This window comes from Canis lupus, chromosome 11, assembly GCF_003254725.2.
Source record: "Canis lupus dingo isolate Sandy chromosome 11, ASM325472v2, whole genome shotgun sequence".
Lineage (NCBI taxonomy): Eukaryota > Metazoa > Chordata > Mammalia > Carnivora > Canidae > Canis > Canis lupus.
Window position 1 is genome coordinate 22,119,906 of NC_064253.1, and position 18,246 is coordinate 22,138,151.

The window sequence follows — 18,246 nt, forward strand, 5'->3', positions numbered from 1 at the left end:
TCATAAAAACATTATGCTGAGTGTCAGAAGCCAGTCACAAAGGGCCTCATACTGTGTGACTCTTTAGATTATACCTTTCGGAGAGGGAGAGTATGTGCACTCCTGTGGTGGGTGGGGAGAAGGGAAGAGGGAGAGAGAATCCTAAACAGACTCCTCACTGAGTGCAGAGCTCGATGTGGGGATTGATCTCACGACTCCAAAATCATGACCGTGTGACTACATTCTGTGCCAAAATCAAGAGTCTATTTATTAGCTATTGGACTGTTGGTTTCATCTCAGATAATGATCTTGGGGGTGCTTGGGATTCTCTACCTCTCACTTTGCTCCCCACCCCTCACCCCTATGGTGTATGCTCCCTTTCTCTCTAAAATAAATAAATAAAATATTTTAAAAATTATGAAATGTCCAGCATAGGCAAATCCAGAGATAGACTGGTGGCTGCCTAGTGCTGTGGGGGAGTTGGCAGGGATATGAAGAATGACTGCTAATTCACATGGGGTTTCTTTTTGGGATAATGAGATGGATCTGGAATTAGTGGTGATGGTTGTCCAATTCTGTGAATACATTTTTTAAAAAAATCACTGAATTGTTATCTTCTACAAGGGTGAATTCTATGGTATGTGAATTCTATCTCAATAAAACTTTTTTTTTTTTTTAAAGATTTTTATTTATTCATGAGAGACCCAGAGAGAGAGGCAGAGACATAGGCAGAGGGAGAAGCAGGCTCCTTGCAGGGAACCTGATGTGGGACTTGATCCTGGGTCTCCAGGATCATGCCCTGGGCCGAAGGCAGGTGCTAAACCACTGAGCCACCCAGGCATCCCTCAATAAAACTTTTATTAAAGATTTTTTATTTTAATTTTTTAAAGATTTATTTTTTTTACTTTTTAAAAGATTTTATTTATTTATTCATGAGAGACAGAGAGAGAGAGAGGCAGAGACACAGGCAGAGGGAGAAGCAGGCTGCATGCAAGGAGTCTGATGTGGGACTCGAATCCAGGAATCTGGGATCATGCCCTGAGCCAAAGGCAGGCACTCAACTGCTGAGCCACCCAGGCATCCCTAAAGATTTATTTTAGAGAGAGAGCTTTCGTGCATGGAGGAGAAGGGGCAGGGGAGAGCAAGTCTTAGGCAGACTCCATGCTAAGTGTGGAGCCCAACATGGGGCTTGATCTTACTACCCTGAGATCACGACCTGAGTAGAAACCAAGAGTCATACACCTAACCAGCTGTGCCACCCAAATTACCCCAAAATGTTTTTTTATTTTTATTATTTTTAAAAAAGATTTTATTTATTCATGAGAGACACACACAGAGAGAGTGGGAGACACACAGGCAGGGGGAGAAGCAGGCTCCATGCAGGAAGCCTAATGTGGGAGATCCCTGGTCTCCAGGATCATGCCTTGGACTGAAGGCGGCACTAAACTGCTGAGCCACCCAGGCTGCCCAAAATGATTTTTAATTTTAAAGAAACAGAAGAAAATCTAAATTTTAAAGAAAGAAACAGAAGAAAGCTAAACAGTCACTGTAGATATTAAATGTTTCAACTTATTTTGGGGGTATTTTTTTTTACAAACATTAAAATGAGCCAATTTAACAAAACAAAAAACAATACCATGATGTAGTAAGTGAGACTTCTTGTAATCCTTTACCACCACCCATAGTTTGGTTCCTTTTAAAGGAAGAGAATTTAATTCCTAAGTAAGAATAAATTTGAATCCAAAGGAGCTCATATGAAGTGGTCAGTTAGCATATCTTCTGATTTACTTGATTTTGTAGTTCCATAAGTATAGGGACTAATGGGGCCTTCTTTATGAGAGAGTATGTACTTTTTGAATGACAGAGCTATTGGTGGGCTAATGACTTTTTAAAAAATTATTTATGAGGGATCCCTGGGTGGCGCAGCGGTTTAGCGCCTGCCTTTGGCCCAGGGCGCGATCCTGGAGACCCGGGATCGAATCCCACATCGGGCTCCCAGTGCATGGAGCCTGCTTCTCCCTCTGCCTATGCCTCTGCCTCTCTCTCTCTCTCTCTCTGTAACTATATAAATAAATATAAAAAATATTAAAAAAAATTATTTATGAGAGAGAGAGCATGAGCACACAGAGGGAGATGGAGAGGGAGAGGCAGAAGCTGGCTCCCTGTTGAGAAGGGAGTCTGACGTGGGCTGCCCTTAGCTGAAGACAGATGCTTAACGGCTTAACCGACTAAGCCACCCAGGCGCCCCATGGGCTATATTACTTTTTCATAAAGACACAGCATTCTTTTCTTTTCTTTTTTTTTTTTTTAAAGATTTTATTTATTTATTCATGAGAGACACAGAGAGAGAAGCAGAGACATAGGCAGAGGGAGAAGCAGGCTCCCGGCAGGGAGCCTGATGTGTGGGACTTGATCCCAGGACTCCAGGATCACGACGTGAGCCAAATGCAGATGCTTAACCACTGAGCCACTCAGATGCCCCAAGACAGAGCATTCTTGTGTGTCATCTTAGTCAACATTTTTTTTTTTAATGCCAAGAGTGCTGGCTTTGAAGGCTAAGCAAGAATGGAAGGTAGGATTCTAAATTGTTGTCTTTAACCTAAGAAGCAGAGCACTTGTGTAAATCCATACTGTGTGCTTACAGATCAGTATTTTCTGATTAGGAGGCTATTTACCTTTTACATGCTAACACATAAGTTGCAACAAATACCTAAATCAGTGCTCCTTTGGTGGCATTTTGAACATAATTAAACAGTGCCAAATATAATAGAGGAGATTGCTTTTCTTTAAATTATGAGGGTGGTTAATTATTATCATCAGTGTTAAGTGTTTGGAGCATCTTTAACAATTAAGTTTTGTTTAAAAAATTTTTATTTATTTTTCAGATGTTTTTATACCTATGCCAGAGAATTTATTAGTAAATTTAAATGAAAGTAAAGAGGTAAGTTAATTTTCTTATTTGACATATTTAATTGAAATACTGAAGGAAAATATTCTCCAAATATACTTTAAGTAAAGTTTTGTTTCTTTCTGAGACATTTCTAAGATGTGTAACATTTTATATTTGCTGTTAGTTAAAATTCATCAGATGAATAGCTCTTGAATTTACCCTTGAACAGATGGCTTTTAAGTCTAACGTAGCAAGATACTTATAATAGGGTAGAAGATAAGCCTATTTCATAAAGGAAACCTGCCTTGCCAGCCATTTGGGAAATTGGGAGGGTTGCTCAGATTAGCTTCTGGTCACTACATAGAAGCACTTTAGCTAGGCTGCTTTCAGTGCCCTTTGCTTTTCTGATTCACAGAGTGTCATTGGGGTCAGTTCAGAAGAAACTTATTACCTGCCTGGAAATTGCCATGACATAATACAGTGAGAGGTGAACAGAATGTGTCTGAAGGGGGGTTGTTGTCTACCCTGTACATGCATATATGCCGTAGGGGTAACATTTTAACTAGCAAGTCTATGGTCTCAGCTGTTGGCAACAGTGACTTCACAATAGTGTGAAGTACTTTTTTTCCCTTTAACTCTCTTTATTTATAAAACCTAACCTGAATAGGTAGTTGTTTTTCATTTGTAGTGGTATTACTAGTTGGCAAATTTACTGGCTATCTTAGACTTTTCAATAGGGGAAGAGTTAAACTCACTTTGGAACTGAAAAGAATAAAGTGTGTAGAGGTGATTGAGAAGGCCATGTTTGATGGCATTAAAAGAAAACAAATCTCTAAACTGTGATGGTTCTTTTGGATACATTTTGGACTTATAGTCTTGCTGGACTACTGCATGTGCAAGAACTGTAAGGCCCCAATTTTGATTTGTCTTGCTTGCCAATTTATGATGTTGACTTAAAATGGCTTTCTTGTCATTTGACCAACTTCATTGTTTACTGTACTGTCTGTAGATTTTCTGACCATCATCATGATTCAGTGTCTTGTCTGCTGTATTAGTTACTGACTTTTTGTGGAAAAAATTTTTAATTGTTAATACCTTTGAGTTTTCTTGCTTTATTTTACAAGCTTGTTCAAGATTTACTGAAAACTTTGCCACAAATGTTCACCAAGACCCTGGAAACCCAGAGTGCCTTGGGTCCTGCACTTCAGGCTGCCTTTAAGCTGATGTCCCCAACTGGTGGTCGAATGTCTGTCTTTCAAACACAACTTCCTACTCTTGGAGTAGGAGCCCTGAGACCACGAGAGGAGCCCAACCAAAGGTCATCTGCTAAGGTTAGAAAGTCATCAAGTGTATGTTACCATATATGCTGGTACTCTGCTCTGTCCCTTTGACCAAAAAGCTTGTTTTTCATTTATTTTTCAGTTGTGGAGAGGAGGGAGTATAAGGAAATAGATAAAGCATGTTTTGCTGATGTTAAAATTTTTATTTTATTACACTTTCCACCTGATTCAGTCTTACCTTATTTTTGGACCTTAGCAAGCCATTAGCATTGCAGCCTGCCTTTGATGAGAAAGCCTGGCATTCTAAAGAATATGCCTGTTAGGAACTAAGTAGAATGTGGATGACCATTAATGAGTAGTCTGCCATAAAGATAATGAGAGTTGCTGTATGCTCTAATGATGACAGTGTCAGTCCTGGGGTCAGTCTGCCTAAATTCTACTTCTTTTTAGATGTAGGAGCTTGAAGAATTAGTTAATTTCTTTGCCCTTCTGTTTCCTTATGTTTATTTATACTGTGAAAGTAATGATAGTAGTTCAAAGGACTTGCTTCTTATAGTAGTTCAAAGGACTAAATAGATATCACACATGGATTATTTATTTATTTATTATTTATTTATTTTTAAAAATTTTATTTATTCATGAGAGAGAGAGAGAGACACGCAGAGACACAGGCAGAGGGAGAAGCAGGCTCCATGCAGGGAGCCTGACGTGGGACTTGATTCTGGGTCTCCAGGATCCCACCCTGGCCTGAATGAAGGTGGCGCTAAACCTCTGAGCCACCGGGGCTGCCCTACACATGAATTATTTAGAACAGTTTCTGGCATTCTAAGTATTTAATAGATTATTGAAATTAGCATAATAGATGTATTTCTTTTTAAAACTAGAAAATAGAAATTCTTTAAATTTTTTTTTTTAAGATTTAATTTATTTATTTGTGAGAGGCAGAGACATAGGCAGAGGGAGAATCAGACTCCTCGCAAGGAGCCCAATGCAGAACTTGATCCCGGACCCCGGGGTCATGCCCTGACGTGAAGGCGGACTCTAAACCACTGAGCCACCCAGGTGTCCCGAAAATAGAAAATTCTTAAGTAGTATGTTTTTTACTAAGAAAACCAAAAGAACATAAAATAAAGGATTTTTAGAATGCCCAAGAATAATTGTTAACATTTTGGTGTATATATAGATAGGTTTTAAAATTTTATGACAAGGGGATCCCTGGGTGGCTCAGCGGTTTCACACCTGCCTTTGGCCCAGGGCGTGATCCTGGAGTCCCAGGATCGAGTTCCGCGTCGGGCTCCCGCATGGAGCCTGCTTCTCCCTCTGCCTGTGTCTCTGCCTCTCTCTCTATGTCTATCATAAATAAATAAAAACAAATCTTAAAAAAAATAAAAAAATAAAATTTTATGACAATTTAACAATTAAAATTTTTTTTCTTTATGTAATTTATCATTAATAGGAAATTCACTTGACACCATCCACTGACTTTTATAAGAAATTAGCCTTGGATTGTTCTGGTCAGCAGGTTGCTGTGGACTTATTCCTTCTCAGTGGACAGTATTCTGATTTGGCTTCTCTGGGTGAGTTCTTCCTCATGATTATTTTTCTCAAATGAATGTGAAGCTATTTATATGATGATATTCTAAATAAAGGACAAAGTGAAGGAATTTTTATTCCTTTTTTTTTTTTTTTTTGGAATTTTTATTCCTTTGGGAAAGTTAGTCTATTAAAAACCTTTATTAAAAAAAAAAAAAAAAAAAAAAAAAAAACCTTTATTTATGGGGATCCCTAGGTGGCCCAGCAGTTTAGCGCCTGCCTTCAGTGCTGTGATCCTGGAGTCCCGGGATTGAGTCCCACATCAGCTCCCTGTGTGGAGCCTGCTTCTCCCTCTGCCTATGTCTCTGCCCCCCTCCCCCCCCCTCTCTCTCTGTCTCTCATGAATAAATAATAATAATAATAATAAAATCTTTAAAAAAAACCCCTTTTTTTCTTCTAAATGTTTATATATTTCTAAACATTTGTAATGGATACATTTTTGTACTATTATTTAAAGGAATAAAAATTCTTTTTTGATTATACTTTGAGAGGCTAAGGAAAGATGGATTCAAAAACCAGTAGTTTTTTTCATGCAGTAATAGTTAATTGCAGAATTTAAGAAGTATGTGTTTCTTCCAGGTTGTATTTCTCGGTATTCAGCAGGTAGCGTCTATTACTATCCTTCTTACCACCATCAGCAGAACCCAGTACAAGTGCAGAAATTACAGAAGGAACTACAGAGATACCTCACTCGAAAGATTGGCTTTGAGGCAGTCATGAGGATTCGGTGCACAAAAGGTGGGGGCACTATTTTTTTTTTTTTTTTACATTTACCTAGATGTTACTTTTGATACCAGTAAATATGCATTTTTATCTAGTCTTATTTCATAAGTTTTGGTCTTCTAACATATTTTACTTAAACTGATGGAATATGCAATTAAGAGTAGAGGGGGAAAAAAAAAAAAAGAGTAGAGGGGGAAAAAAAAGGCATAGAGGGGCAGCCCAGGTGGCTCAGCAGTTTAGCACTGCCTTCGGCCTAGGGCATGATCCTGGAAACCTGGGATCGAGTCCCCACTTCAGGCTCCCTACATGGAGCCATTGTCTCTTCTCTCTCTCTCTCTCTCTCTGTCTGTCTCTCATGAATAAATAAAATAAAATATTAAAAAAAAAATAGAGAAGAATAGAGCCAGGGTACCTGGCTGGCTCAGTTGCTAACGCATGCAACTCTTGATTTCACGGTTGTGAGTTCAAGTCTCACGTTGGGTGTGGAGCCTACTTAAAAAAAAAAAAGAATAGAGAAGAAACAAAAGAAAATAGGGACTATTTTGAATGTACTGAAAGCCACTGCACTGTACACTGTATGTGTGATTTTTTTATGATATGTGAATTATATCTCATTTAAAAATCCTATCTCCCTCCACCCCCACCACTAAATAAGCATGATTTTTATTCCATTTATTCCCAATAATAGTGAAATGTCTTTTTTATTCAAAGTTATTTTTTTGTTGTGGTAAAATACACCTAATATAAAATTTACCATGTTAGCCATTTTTAAGTATGCAACTGAATGACATTAAGTATATTCTCATTGTTGTACAACCATTCCCACCATTCATCTTTAGAAGTAGCAGGTCTTTTAATCTGTGCATCTCTCATTCTGTCCTACTACTGACACTTTGCCTCAATGTTGCTTTGAAAATAGTCTGACAGTTTCAGAATGCTTTAATCCAGTTTGTTTTTCAGGATAGATGCCTATGGCTGCTAAAATGAGAACTATTTTCTTAGGAAAATGGGAAATAATTCTTGATATTTTATTCCTTTACATTATCAATCTGGTTCTACTCTTTTATTCAGATTTTATTTTATTTTATTTTTTAAAGATTTTATTTATTTATTCATAGAGACAGAGAGAGAGAGAGAGAGAGGCAGAGATACAGGCAGAGGGAGAAGCAGGCTCCACGCAGAGAGCCCGACGTGGGACTCGATCCAGGGTCTCCAGGATCACGCCCTGGGCTGCAGGTGGCTCTAAACCGCTGCGCCACCGGGGCTGCCCTTTATTCAGATTTAAAATAAGGTTGTTCTTTAAAAGATGCAAAACAATCATTTTTTTTGAAGTGGAAAGATTTTATGAAATAGCTAGCCAATAGAAAGATATCCAACGATAAGGATCCACAGATCTGGCTACTAGATAGATGTTGAAATCTGTTGGTCAGGGATCCCTGGGTGGCGCAGCGGTTTGGCGCCTGCCTTTGGCCCAGGTCGCGATCCTGGAGACCCCGGATCGAATCCCACATCGGGCTCCCGGTGCATGGAGCCTGCTTCTCCCTCTGCCTGTGTCTCTGCCTCTCTCTCTCTCTCTCTGACTATCATAAATAAATAAAAATTAAAAAAAAAAAAAAAAAAGAAATCTGTTGGTCAAACCGTGTGCCAAATGAAGTTCTCTGTTATCCATCACTGTAATAAAAAGAAAAAATGTTTGAGTGAAACAACTAACAATAAAGCATTTGTAATATCTTATGTAAGGTATCAAACACTTCTCTAAGGTTGTCACATCTCCAAACAACTTGTTGGTTGTCACTCCAACAACTTGTAGTGTCACTCATAACCAATTAGTTACCGCAGTAGCTTTCTGTTTCTGCTTCTTTTTGTGATCTGATTGGCTGGCTATAGATTGGAGGCTCCCACGACCTCCTTCTTGGGTTCAATTAATTTGCTAGAGAAGCTTACAGAACTCAGAGATACATTTTATTTTCTAGGTTACTGGTTTATTATAAAAGGATAAAATTCAGACAGGCACTAAGGAGGGCACTTGATGGGATGAACACTGGGTGTTTTATTTTTATTTTTTTATTTTTTATTTATTTATGATAGTCACAGAGAGAGAGAGAGGCAGAGACACAGGCAGAGTGAGAAGCAGTCTCCATGCACCGGGAGCCCGACGTGGGATTCGATCCCGGGTCTCCAGGATCGCGCCCTGGGCCAAAGGCAGGCGCCAAACCACTGCGCCACCCAGGGATCCCAACACTGGGTATTATACTATATGTTGGCAAATTGAATTTAAATTAAAAAATTAATTTAAAAAATAAAAGGATAAAATTCAGGAACATCCAGATTGAAGAGGAGATGTAAAAGGCAAGGTACAGAGAAGGGGAAAGAAAGCCATAGAGCTTGTGTAGTTTCCATGTTCTCTCTGAATGCATTACTCTTCATATATCTCCATGTGTTCACCAATCTGGAAGCTTTCCAAAGGTCCCCAACCTACTGGGTTTTTATGAAGGCTTCTTTACATAGTCATGGGTGATTAAATTATTGGTCATTAATGACTGATTGAACCTCCAGTTTATCTCTCCTCCCTGAAGGATATTGTTGGGGAAGAGGTTGGACTGGAATTTCCAACCTTCTACTCATATGGTTGTGTCCTCTGGTAACCAACCAGCCCCTATCCTTTAGTTATGTAGGTGCTTTCCAAAGTCACTCCATTAACATAGCAAAAGACACTGTGGTGATTTTTGTTACATAGGAAATTTTAAGAGTTTAGGAGCTCTGTGCCAGAAATGAGTGAAAATAAAGTACATATTTCTTATTATAAGTCACAATATCACACCTAAACTTTTTTTTAAGTAGGCTCCACACCTAGTGTGGAGCCCTGTGAGGGTCTTGAACTCACAAGTCTCACATTAAGAGCTGAGCTGAAATTGAGTCGGATGCTTAACTGACTAAGCCACCAAGGTGTCCCTCACATCTAAAATTTTAAATTTACTCTCAGCCAATCGGATAAGTATATAATATACATATCTGTATATAGGTTTATATAAGTCATTCTGATAAAGTTTTCTCTTCTAGGTCTTTCCATTCATACTTTCCATGGGAACTTCTTTGTTCGGTCAACAGACTTACTGTCTTTGCCTAATGTAAACCCAGATGCTGGGTATGCAGTACAGATGTCTGTAGAAGAGAGTCTTACTGACACCCAGTTGGTTTCCTTTCAGTCTGCACTCTTGTATACATCCAGCAAAGGTGAGTGTGTTTTTTGTATCATTTCGTTTTTATCGTGGCAAAGACAGATAACATGAGGTCTACACTTTTAACAGATTTCTAAGTTTACAATCCAGTATTGTTAACTATAAATACAGTGTGTGGCAACAAAGGTAAGTTTTTTGATTCGGTCATGTATTCTTTGGCTTATAATAAATACCCCCTCTTTTGGAGATACTCATGTCTATTAAACCAAAAGAGTATTTCTAATCTTAAAATCTTTGTTGCTATCCCTGGTAAAGCTAAAACGTGTCATATTTATTTTCCTTAACCATTTTATTTAACAGATATTTACTGAGAGTCTTCTTAGTGTCAGACTGATTGTTTAGAAAAACCTTGGTATTGCCAGATTGTTTTTCAGAAAGGTACCACTTTGTGGTCCTATCAAGGGCCCTTTTTATTTCAGTCTCTGATTTTGTGTGTCTTTGTGTCTGTCTCTATGTTTAGTTGCTGTTATGATAAGCTAAACTTTTATTTTTTAAGATTGTATTTATTTGTCAGAGAGTACACACAAGCAGGAGGAATAGCACTCAGAGAGAGAAGCAGGCACCCCGCTGAGCAAGGAGCTCAATGTGGGACTCATCTCAGGATGCTGGGATTATGACCTGAGCTGAAGGCTGACTTTTAACCAACTAAGCCACCCAGGCGTCCCTTAGGCTAAACATTGTATCTGTTTTCTTTCAGGTCTCACTGTTCTTGTCTCAAATAGAAACTCTAAACAATGTTACTCTTTTTTGCAGATACTGTTTAGTCTTTTTAAAAGTAATTTGGGGGTGCCTGGGTAGCTCACTTGGTTAAGCCTCTGCCTTCCACTCAGGTCATAATTCTGGGGTCCTGGGGTTGAACCTTATGTCTGGCTTCCTGCTCAGGGTGAAGTCTGCTTCTATCTTTGTCCCTCCTACTGCTCATGCTTGAGTACACACTCTCTCTCTTCTTTCTCAATAAATAAATAAAAAATTTTTAAAAAGTACGTATGAGGGATCCCTGGGTGGCGCAGCGGTTTGGCGCCTGCCTTTGGCCCAGGGCGCGATCCTGGAGACCCGGGATTGAATCCCACGTCGGGCTCCCAGTGCATGGAGCCTGCTTCTCCCTCTGCCTGTGTCTCTGCCTCTCTCTCTCTCTCTCTCTCTCTGTGACTATCATAAAGAAATAAAAATTTAAAAAAAATAAAAAATAAAAAAAAATAAAAAGTATGTATGAGCTCCTTATATGTACATTTTCATCAGTCTTCATGTCTCAAGACAGGTAGGTTGTGAGTATATTGCGTATCATTTCTAGGTTTTTTTACTTGTTCTTTTTTAGTAGTTTTCAAGGTCTTGCTGCTTAGAAATTTTTAAAAGATTGACATAATATTTGATATTTGATGATTGCCAAAAAGTTTTCATTTTTGTTTCTATATTGGTTTTTGTTATTGTTGGTAATTACCAAAAAGAAAATACTATATTAAGTGATCTCTTTTAAAAATTGTTTTCTGGGGGATCCCTGGGTGGCTCAGCGGTTTGGCGCCTGCCTTTGGCCCAGGGCGCGATCCTGGAGACCCGGGATCTAATCCCACGTCGGGCTCCCAGTGCATGGAGCCTGCTTCTCCCTCTGCCTATGTCTCTGCCTCTCTCTCTCTCTCTCTGTGTGTGACTATCATAAATTAAAAAAAAAAAAAATTGTTTTCTGTGTTTAAGGAAGAAAGTGTAAGATTTCTCTGGGCTTTAAATATCAAATCAGACTCGAAAACACATGTGGAAGTAGTGTTGTTGTAGCATGTATATTCAAAGTTTTTATTAGGAAAAAAGATAAAAAAAATAAAAAATAAAAAATAAATTAAAAAAAAAAGGAAAAAAGGTAAAGTAACCAAAAGGTTCAGAAAAGAGATTATTAAGAAGGTAGTATGTTACCATCATTTAATTATCCCTTTTCAGTAATAACTTGAACAACAAGAATTTTTGAGAGAAAGAGCGGGCATGTGTGCTCAAGTCGGGGGTGGGGTGGGGTGGGGTGGGGTGGGGGGTGGGTAAGAGCAGAGTTGGAGAGGAAGAGGCAGATTCCCTGCTGAGCAAGAAGGTGTGGATGCCTATGCGGGGCTTGATCTGAGGTGCACCAAACAGAAATAATTTTGTAGCCAAATAATAAAAGGGATGAAACTTAAAAGTTTTATTCATTAAATATTTGATATTATTTCTGCATACTGAATAACCCTTTTTGGTTCTAAATTGAAAAGAAGTGATTTTTCCAAGGGACTTTAATATAAGTTTTTTAATGGAACGCCTGGGTAGCTCAGCAGTTTAGTGCCTGCCTTCGGCCCAGGGCATGATCCTGGAGTCTAGGGATCTGGGGATCAAGTCCCATGTCGGGCTCCCTGCATGGAGCCTGCTTCTCCCTCTGCCTGTGTCTCTGCTTCTCTCTCTCTCTCTCTCATGAATAAATAAAATTTTTTAAAAAAGAGTTTTTTTAATGGAGTTGTGCCTTACTATCATTTATGTGTTTTCCCCAAAGGTGAAAGAAGAATTCGAGTTCATACTTTGTGTTTGCCTGTAGTTTCAACTCTGAATGAAGTCTTTCTGGGAGCTGATGTTCAAGCAATTTCAGGGTTATTGGCCAATATGGGTAAGAATTGTTATCAGCTATTATAAATATTTCACAAGTAATAACATTAGAAAAACTCATATAGTGTTATTTTCCTTAGAATACGTAGCTTTACGGGGGCCTGGATGGCTCCCTGGTTGGGTGCCTGCCTTTGGCTCAGGTCATGATCCCTGGATCCGAGATCAAGTCCCGCATCGGGCTCCTTGCAAGGAGCCTGCTTCTCCCTCTGCCTATGTCTCTGTCTCTCCTCTCAATCTGTGTCTCTCATGAATAAATAAATAAATCTTAAAAATAAGTAAATAAATATGTAGCTTTAAAGATTTCAATGTTTTGGATCTTCTGTATACCTCTTAAGTAACTAACTACTTGAATGAAAGGATCTGTTGTAGGTAACCTTATTTATTTATATATTTATTTTAATATTTTATTTATTTGTTCACGAGAGACACACAAGACAGAGGGAGAAGCAGGCTCCATGCAGGGAGCCTGACGTGGGACTGGATCCCAGGTCTCCAAGATCAGGCCCTGGGCTGAAGGCGGCGTGCTAAACCGCTGAGCCACCCGGGCTGCCCGGTAACCTCATTTTAAAAAAATTTTTAACAACTATTGAAAAATAGTTTACCATATCATATAACCCATTTTAAGTATATGACCCTACTATTTATAGTATATTTATAGAATTGTGTGGCTATCACCTCAATCTGATTTTAGAACATTTTTATTATCCCAAAAGAACCTCATGCACATCAGCAGTTACTGGCCTCCTTCCTCCTCCATCCCTCACTGACCTCAGGGAGCTACTAAACTACTTTCTGTCTCATAATCTGCCTATGATGGACTTAAATAACCATATTTTACTTAATGTTCAATGCTAGTAGTGAATAGCTATTTTATGAGATCTGTAACTTGGATTTACAAGAGAGTTTGAACTGTAAAAGATCTTTAGACTTGCAATTCAGGATAGAAGATCAGTTTACTCTCACACATAAATGTGCAGCCTTGGTCAGATCACATGAGCTAGGAGAAAATTTACTGATAACTTCAAACTTCACCTCTTTATTTCCGTATCAGATAGAGTTGCCTTCTTAAATTTTCCTTTTTTTCGTTTTAACCCTAAAGGGAAAGTTTCTTTTTTTAAATATTTTATTTTATTTATTCGTGAGAGACACAGAGTGAGAGAGGCGGAGATGTAGGAAGAGGAAGAAGCAGGCTCTATGCAGGAAGCCCTATGTGGGACCTGATCCTGGGATTCCAGGATCATGCCCTGAGCCAAAGGCAGATGCTTAACCACTGGGCCATTCAGGCATCCCTCTTTTTCTTTTTTGGCCCCTTTTTACATACATAGAACTTACCATCATTTTGTTTTTTTTGTTTTGTTTTTAAAGATTTTATTCATTCATTCATTCATTCATTCATAGACAGAGAAAGAAAGAGGCAGAGACATGGCAGAGGGAGAAGCAGGCTCCATGCAGGAAGCCTGATGTGGGACTTGATCCCAGGACTCCGGGATCATGCCCTAAGCCAAAGGCAGATGCTCAACTAATGAGCCATCCAGGTGTCCAACATCATTTTGGTTCTTATTTTTTTTTCTCCTTCAGGAAAGATGCCATTGGGGTCCATTTGCTTCAAACTCAAATCTGCCTGCCTGTAGTAGGAATAACCACCCATTTTCTTGAATTTCCTATTGGGAAATTCTTTCTTTATTGAAGCCTGATAAAGAATCCAACCCCAGGGGATCCCTGGGTGGCTCAGCGGTTTAGCACCTGCCTTCGGCCCAAGGCATGATCCTGCAGTCCTGGGATCAAGTCCCGCATCAGGCTCCCTGCGTGGAGCCTGCTTCTCCCTCTGCCTGTGTCTCTGCCTCTCTCTCTCTGTGTGTGTCTCTCATGAATAAATAAATAAAATCTTGAAATAAAAAAAAAGGAATCCAACTCCATATAAGTCTTATACACTGTTTAAAGATGTGACCTAAGAATTTGAGAGTCACTGCCTTTATATTTTGTTGAGCTAATGCTTTTTAGTAATTGTATGATCATTATTATCATCAATAAGAACTGTTTCAGGGGATCCCTGGGTGGCGCAGCGGTTTAGCGCCTGCCTTTGGCCCAGGGCGCGATCCTGGAGACCCGGGATCGAATCCCACGTCGGGCTCCCGGTGCATGGAGCCTGCTTCTCCCTCTGCCTGTGTCTCTGCCTCTCTCTCTCTCTCTCTGTATGTGACTATCATAAATAAATAAAAATTTAAAAAAAAAAAAAAAAGAACTGTTTCAGGTAATATTTGTAGATTAAAAATTTTTTCACAACAATTGGCTTAACAGGTGTTAGTTATGTCACTAAATTTGGCTTATCCCAACATGCACATTTTTTCACATTTTATCAAAATCTTGAAAATCAGGAAGTCTTCAATTAAAGTCTTAAGAGTTACTATTGGGGCACCTGGGTGGGGTCAGTCTGTTAAGCATCCATCTCTTGTTCTCAGCACAGGTCTTGATCTCAGAGTCATGATGAGTTCAAGCCCTGTGATGGGCTCCACATACAGTGTGGAGCCTACTTAAAAAAAAAAAGTGCTACTGTTGACCAGGTAACAGTGGTCTTTTTTCTTTACTATGTACAAATTTGGTTATAGGAGTTAATAACCTCACTTTATTGATTGTATTTTTGAGAGCACATGAATTGAGTTTAGTTGTAGTTGGAGAAGTCTTCAAAACAATAATAGTGCTCTTAGTATTTAAAAAAGGGGTTTTTTTAGAAAAATTTTTTTCAAGTTTGCAGAAATGCATAGAAACAGAAGCATAACAGGTGATAAGAATCATCTAAGTAGCTCTCTAAGAGGTCTTTCAATAAACAAAATTCTCTGTGAAAGCATGTGTTTTTAGTTGCAATTTTTTCTTTCTCTGTGGTGTATAAAAGATCTATAATTATAAACGTTATAATGGATTATAATTAATAACATCTTAAATCCAACAAGATACAGTTTTCCCATTTTACAGATAGGAAAACAGACTCATAAAGGTTAGATCCCTTGCCATATTGTCATACAGGTAGGAAATAGAGATGCATTTTGATTCTTCAAATTATGGGCTTTTAACTGCTGCTATACTTGTGTCCTTATATATGTAATAAATTGGTGAGAGATTTTGTATAATTAAAAAAAATTATATATCTTCTATCCTTAACAGTGGATAGCTAAACTCTCTTTTCTCTTGTTTGTCCCTACCTCCAACTCTGTTAGCTGTTGACAGATCTGTGACTGCCAGTCTGAGTGATGCTCGGGATGCCCTAGTGAATGCCGTCATAGACTCTCTTTCAGCTTATCATTCTTCAGTCTTAAGTAGCCAGCAGCCTGGACTCATGGTTCCCTTTTCTTTGCGGCTTTTCCCACTCTTTGTGTTGGCTCTCCTTAAACAGGTAAGAGAATCAAAATCAGAAACTAAGACAGTAAAAATGTAAATAGCTCAAATTTTTATCCTGTGAATGACTAAACACTGTATGTTTAACTGTAAGCCAGTTAAATTTTCTGAAGTCAGTGACTTTGACTTTATTCAAATCTTGAAAGAAATCAAAGATGCCAATGATGATCAGTTTCCCAGTTTTCCAAACAAAAGAGCTGTATATTTTATTGCTTATGCAAAAAGTCACAGATAAAACTCTTCTTTTAGCTTTTTCCTGCTTTCTACAGTATTTCAGCCACATACTACTTCTTAATCGTAGATATGCCTTCTCATATCTGTGTACTTATTTCCATACTTGCATTGTACTTTCCTATTCCTATGTTTGAGCTCAAATGTTCCTCTCTGGCAGTTGCCTTTCCTTCTATGATCTTATAGAGTTTTTCATTTGATATTTATTACTTATCTCCGTTGCCTGCTGTTTGCCCCTTCTGCTGGCTCTCCCTTCTCCCCACCGCCCAAAAAAGAAAGGCAACTAGGCAAGTAGAGGAGGCTTATTTTTCCAAGCTTGTATACTTAGGATAACCTTCCCTTATAAATTTTATTAAAAAGTTCATGTTAATAAATCACCTGGGAGAGGATCCTGGATTCCAAAATTGATGAAAACTACTCTGATCTTGTCAATTTGTATAATCTTCTGAACTCCAGGATTGACCTGTCTGGTGTATGTCATCTCTTCTAGGTGAGAAGGGCAACCCTACTCATCCTATTAGGATCAACTTGTAGTTTCTTTAACCCAAATTATATATTTCTACTTCTTTTTTTATATATATATATTTCTACTTCTGAATATGATGTTAATGTACAGAAATTACATATATACTTAAATGTTAACATTTAAAAATCTCTGCTTTTCCCTCCTTAGGTCTTTTCTTAAATGCTGTCCTGTCACTGAGGCTTATTTTTCCTGATCTCCCCATTTACTGAGCAATGTTCTTTAGCCAACCTAACCTACATTCTTACTTCTCTTCCTGCCCTTATTTTTCTCCATAGCATTTAACACTGACCTATGAGTATTTTCCTTATTTATAACTTAGTAGGCTTCTCACAGGGAGCCCGATGCAGGACCCAATCCCCAGACCGCGATCACACCCTGAGCCGAAGGCAGGCACTAAACTGCTGAGCCACCCAGGCGTCCCTATTATTTAGATTTTTATATCACTATACCTCTATGGTAGATAGAGTATTTAGATATATTTCACTGATTAGAAAACACTAGAGAGATCTAATGACTTTGCCATAGTCAGGTGGTTAATTTCTTTCAGGTGGGGATATAGTCACATTTTAATAGATGGGCAACTTCTTAAAAGATACCTAACAGAACGAATTAAAAGAATAACAGTAAATTTGCTAATTCTGCCTGAAAATTTTGTTTTAACATCTGATATTTGCAAAGCTTTGTATTTGTTATTAAATACCCTTTTTTTTTTTTGATGAGCAGTGGTTTTCTGTTACAGAAATCGTTTCAGACTGGGACAAATGCACGTCTGGATGAACGCATTTTTGCCATGTGTCAAGTGAAAAATCAGCCTTTGGTTTACCTTATGCTCACAACTCATCCCACTTTGTATAGAGTTGACAATCTCTCAGATGAGGTAAGATTACTTTTTTAGTGACTTTTTCTTAGAGGTTCACAAGCTTAATTATACTAAGTCCCTTGTAGAAATGAGGAAAGTTTTGTTTTGCTTTTAAAGATTTATCTAGGGACACCTGGGTGGCTCAGCGGTTGAGTGTCTGCCTTTGGTTCAGGGCCTGATCCCAGGATCTAGGATTGAGTCCCACACCGGGCTGCCTGCGGGGACCCTGCTTCTCCCTCTGCCTGTATCTCCGCCTCTCTCTGTGTGTCTCTCATGAATAAATAAATCTTAAAAAAAAAAATAAATAAATAAAGATTTATTTATTCATTTTACAGAGAGAGAGCACAGCACGTGTGCATGTGAGTGTGGGTGGGATGGTGGCCAGAGTGAGAGAGAGTCTCAAACGGAGTCCATACTGAGCGTGGAGCCCATATCAGGGCAGATCACAACCTAAACTGAAACCAAGAGGTGGACAGTCAACCGACTGCACCACTCAAGCGTCCCAGTAAAGTTTTGTTTCTTAAAGCTATTAATTCTATTCCTTTGGTAGATCTGTGTAAGGAAATCTTGGTTTGAGGAAGCTCTGAGAATAGAGCCTCCTTTCTTACTAAAATATTATTTAAGATATAAAAGTAATAAACTTTGTTAAGACAGATCTCTATAGCAGATCTAAGTAAATGAATAATCAAATTGACATCTGATTTATTTATTCAAACAAATTGATCTGGAGTGTCCTGAGAGTGGAATTACATCTGAAAGCCCTAAGTCAATATTGAGTTTAATAGTATTATTGAATTAAAGAAAAAAATATTTAAGTTGTAACATTATTTGCCCCCTTTTTTCCTTTCTTTTCTTTTCTTTTTTTTGGAAGGTCCCACCGAGATATTATTTGCCCTTATTAGGAAATTTAACCTGAGTTAAAGTCA

The 18,246-nt window shown here is 38.5% G+C and overlaps 1 protein-coding gene across 1 annotated transcript in view; it reads left to right on the forward strand.

The window, feature by feature from the left end:
* Positions 1-18,246, forward strand: part of SEC24A (SEC24 homolog A, COPII coat complex component) — a 63,362-nt gene that overhangs the window by 38,631 nt on the left and 6,485 nt on the right. Inside the window, exons 12-19 of the mRNA XM_025433125.3 lie at positions 2,865-2,920; positions 3,994-4,200; positions 5,606-5,726; positions 6,322-6,480; positions 9,526-9,699; positions 12,205-12,315; positions 15,527-15,702; positions 17,201-17,338. Of these exons, the coding sequence (XP_025288910.1) occupies positions 2,865-2,920; positions 3,994-4,200; positions 5,606-5,726; positions 6,322-6,480; positions 9,526-9,699; positions 12,205-12,315; positions 15,527-15,702; positions 17,201-17,338 (1,142 nt within the window). The remainder of the gene's footprint in view (positions 1-2,864; positions 2,921-3,993; positions 4,201-5,605; positions 5,727-6,321; positions 6,481-9,525; positions 9,700-12,204; positions 12,316-15,526; positions 15,703-17,200; positions 17,339-18,246) is intronic.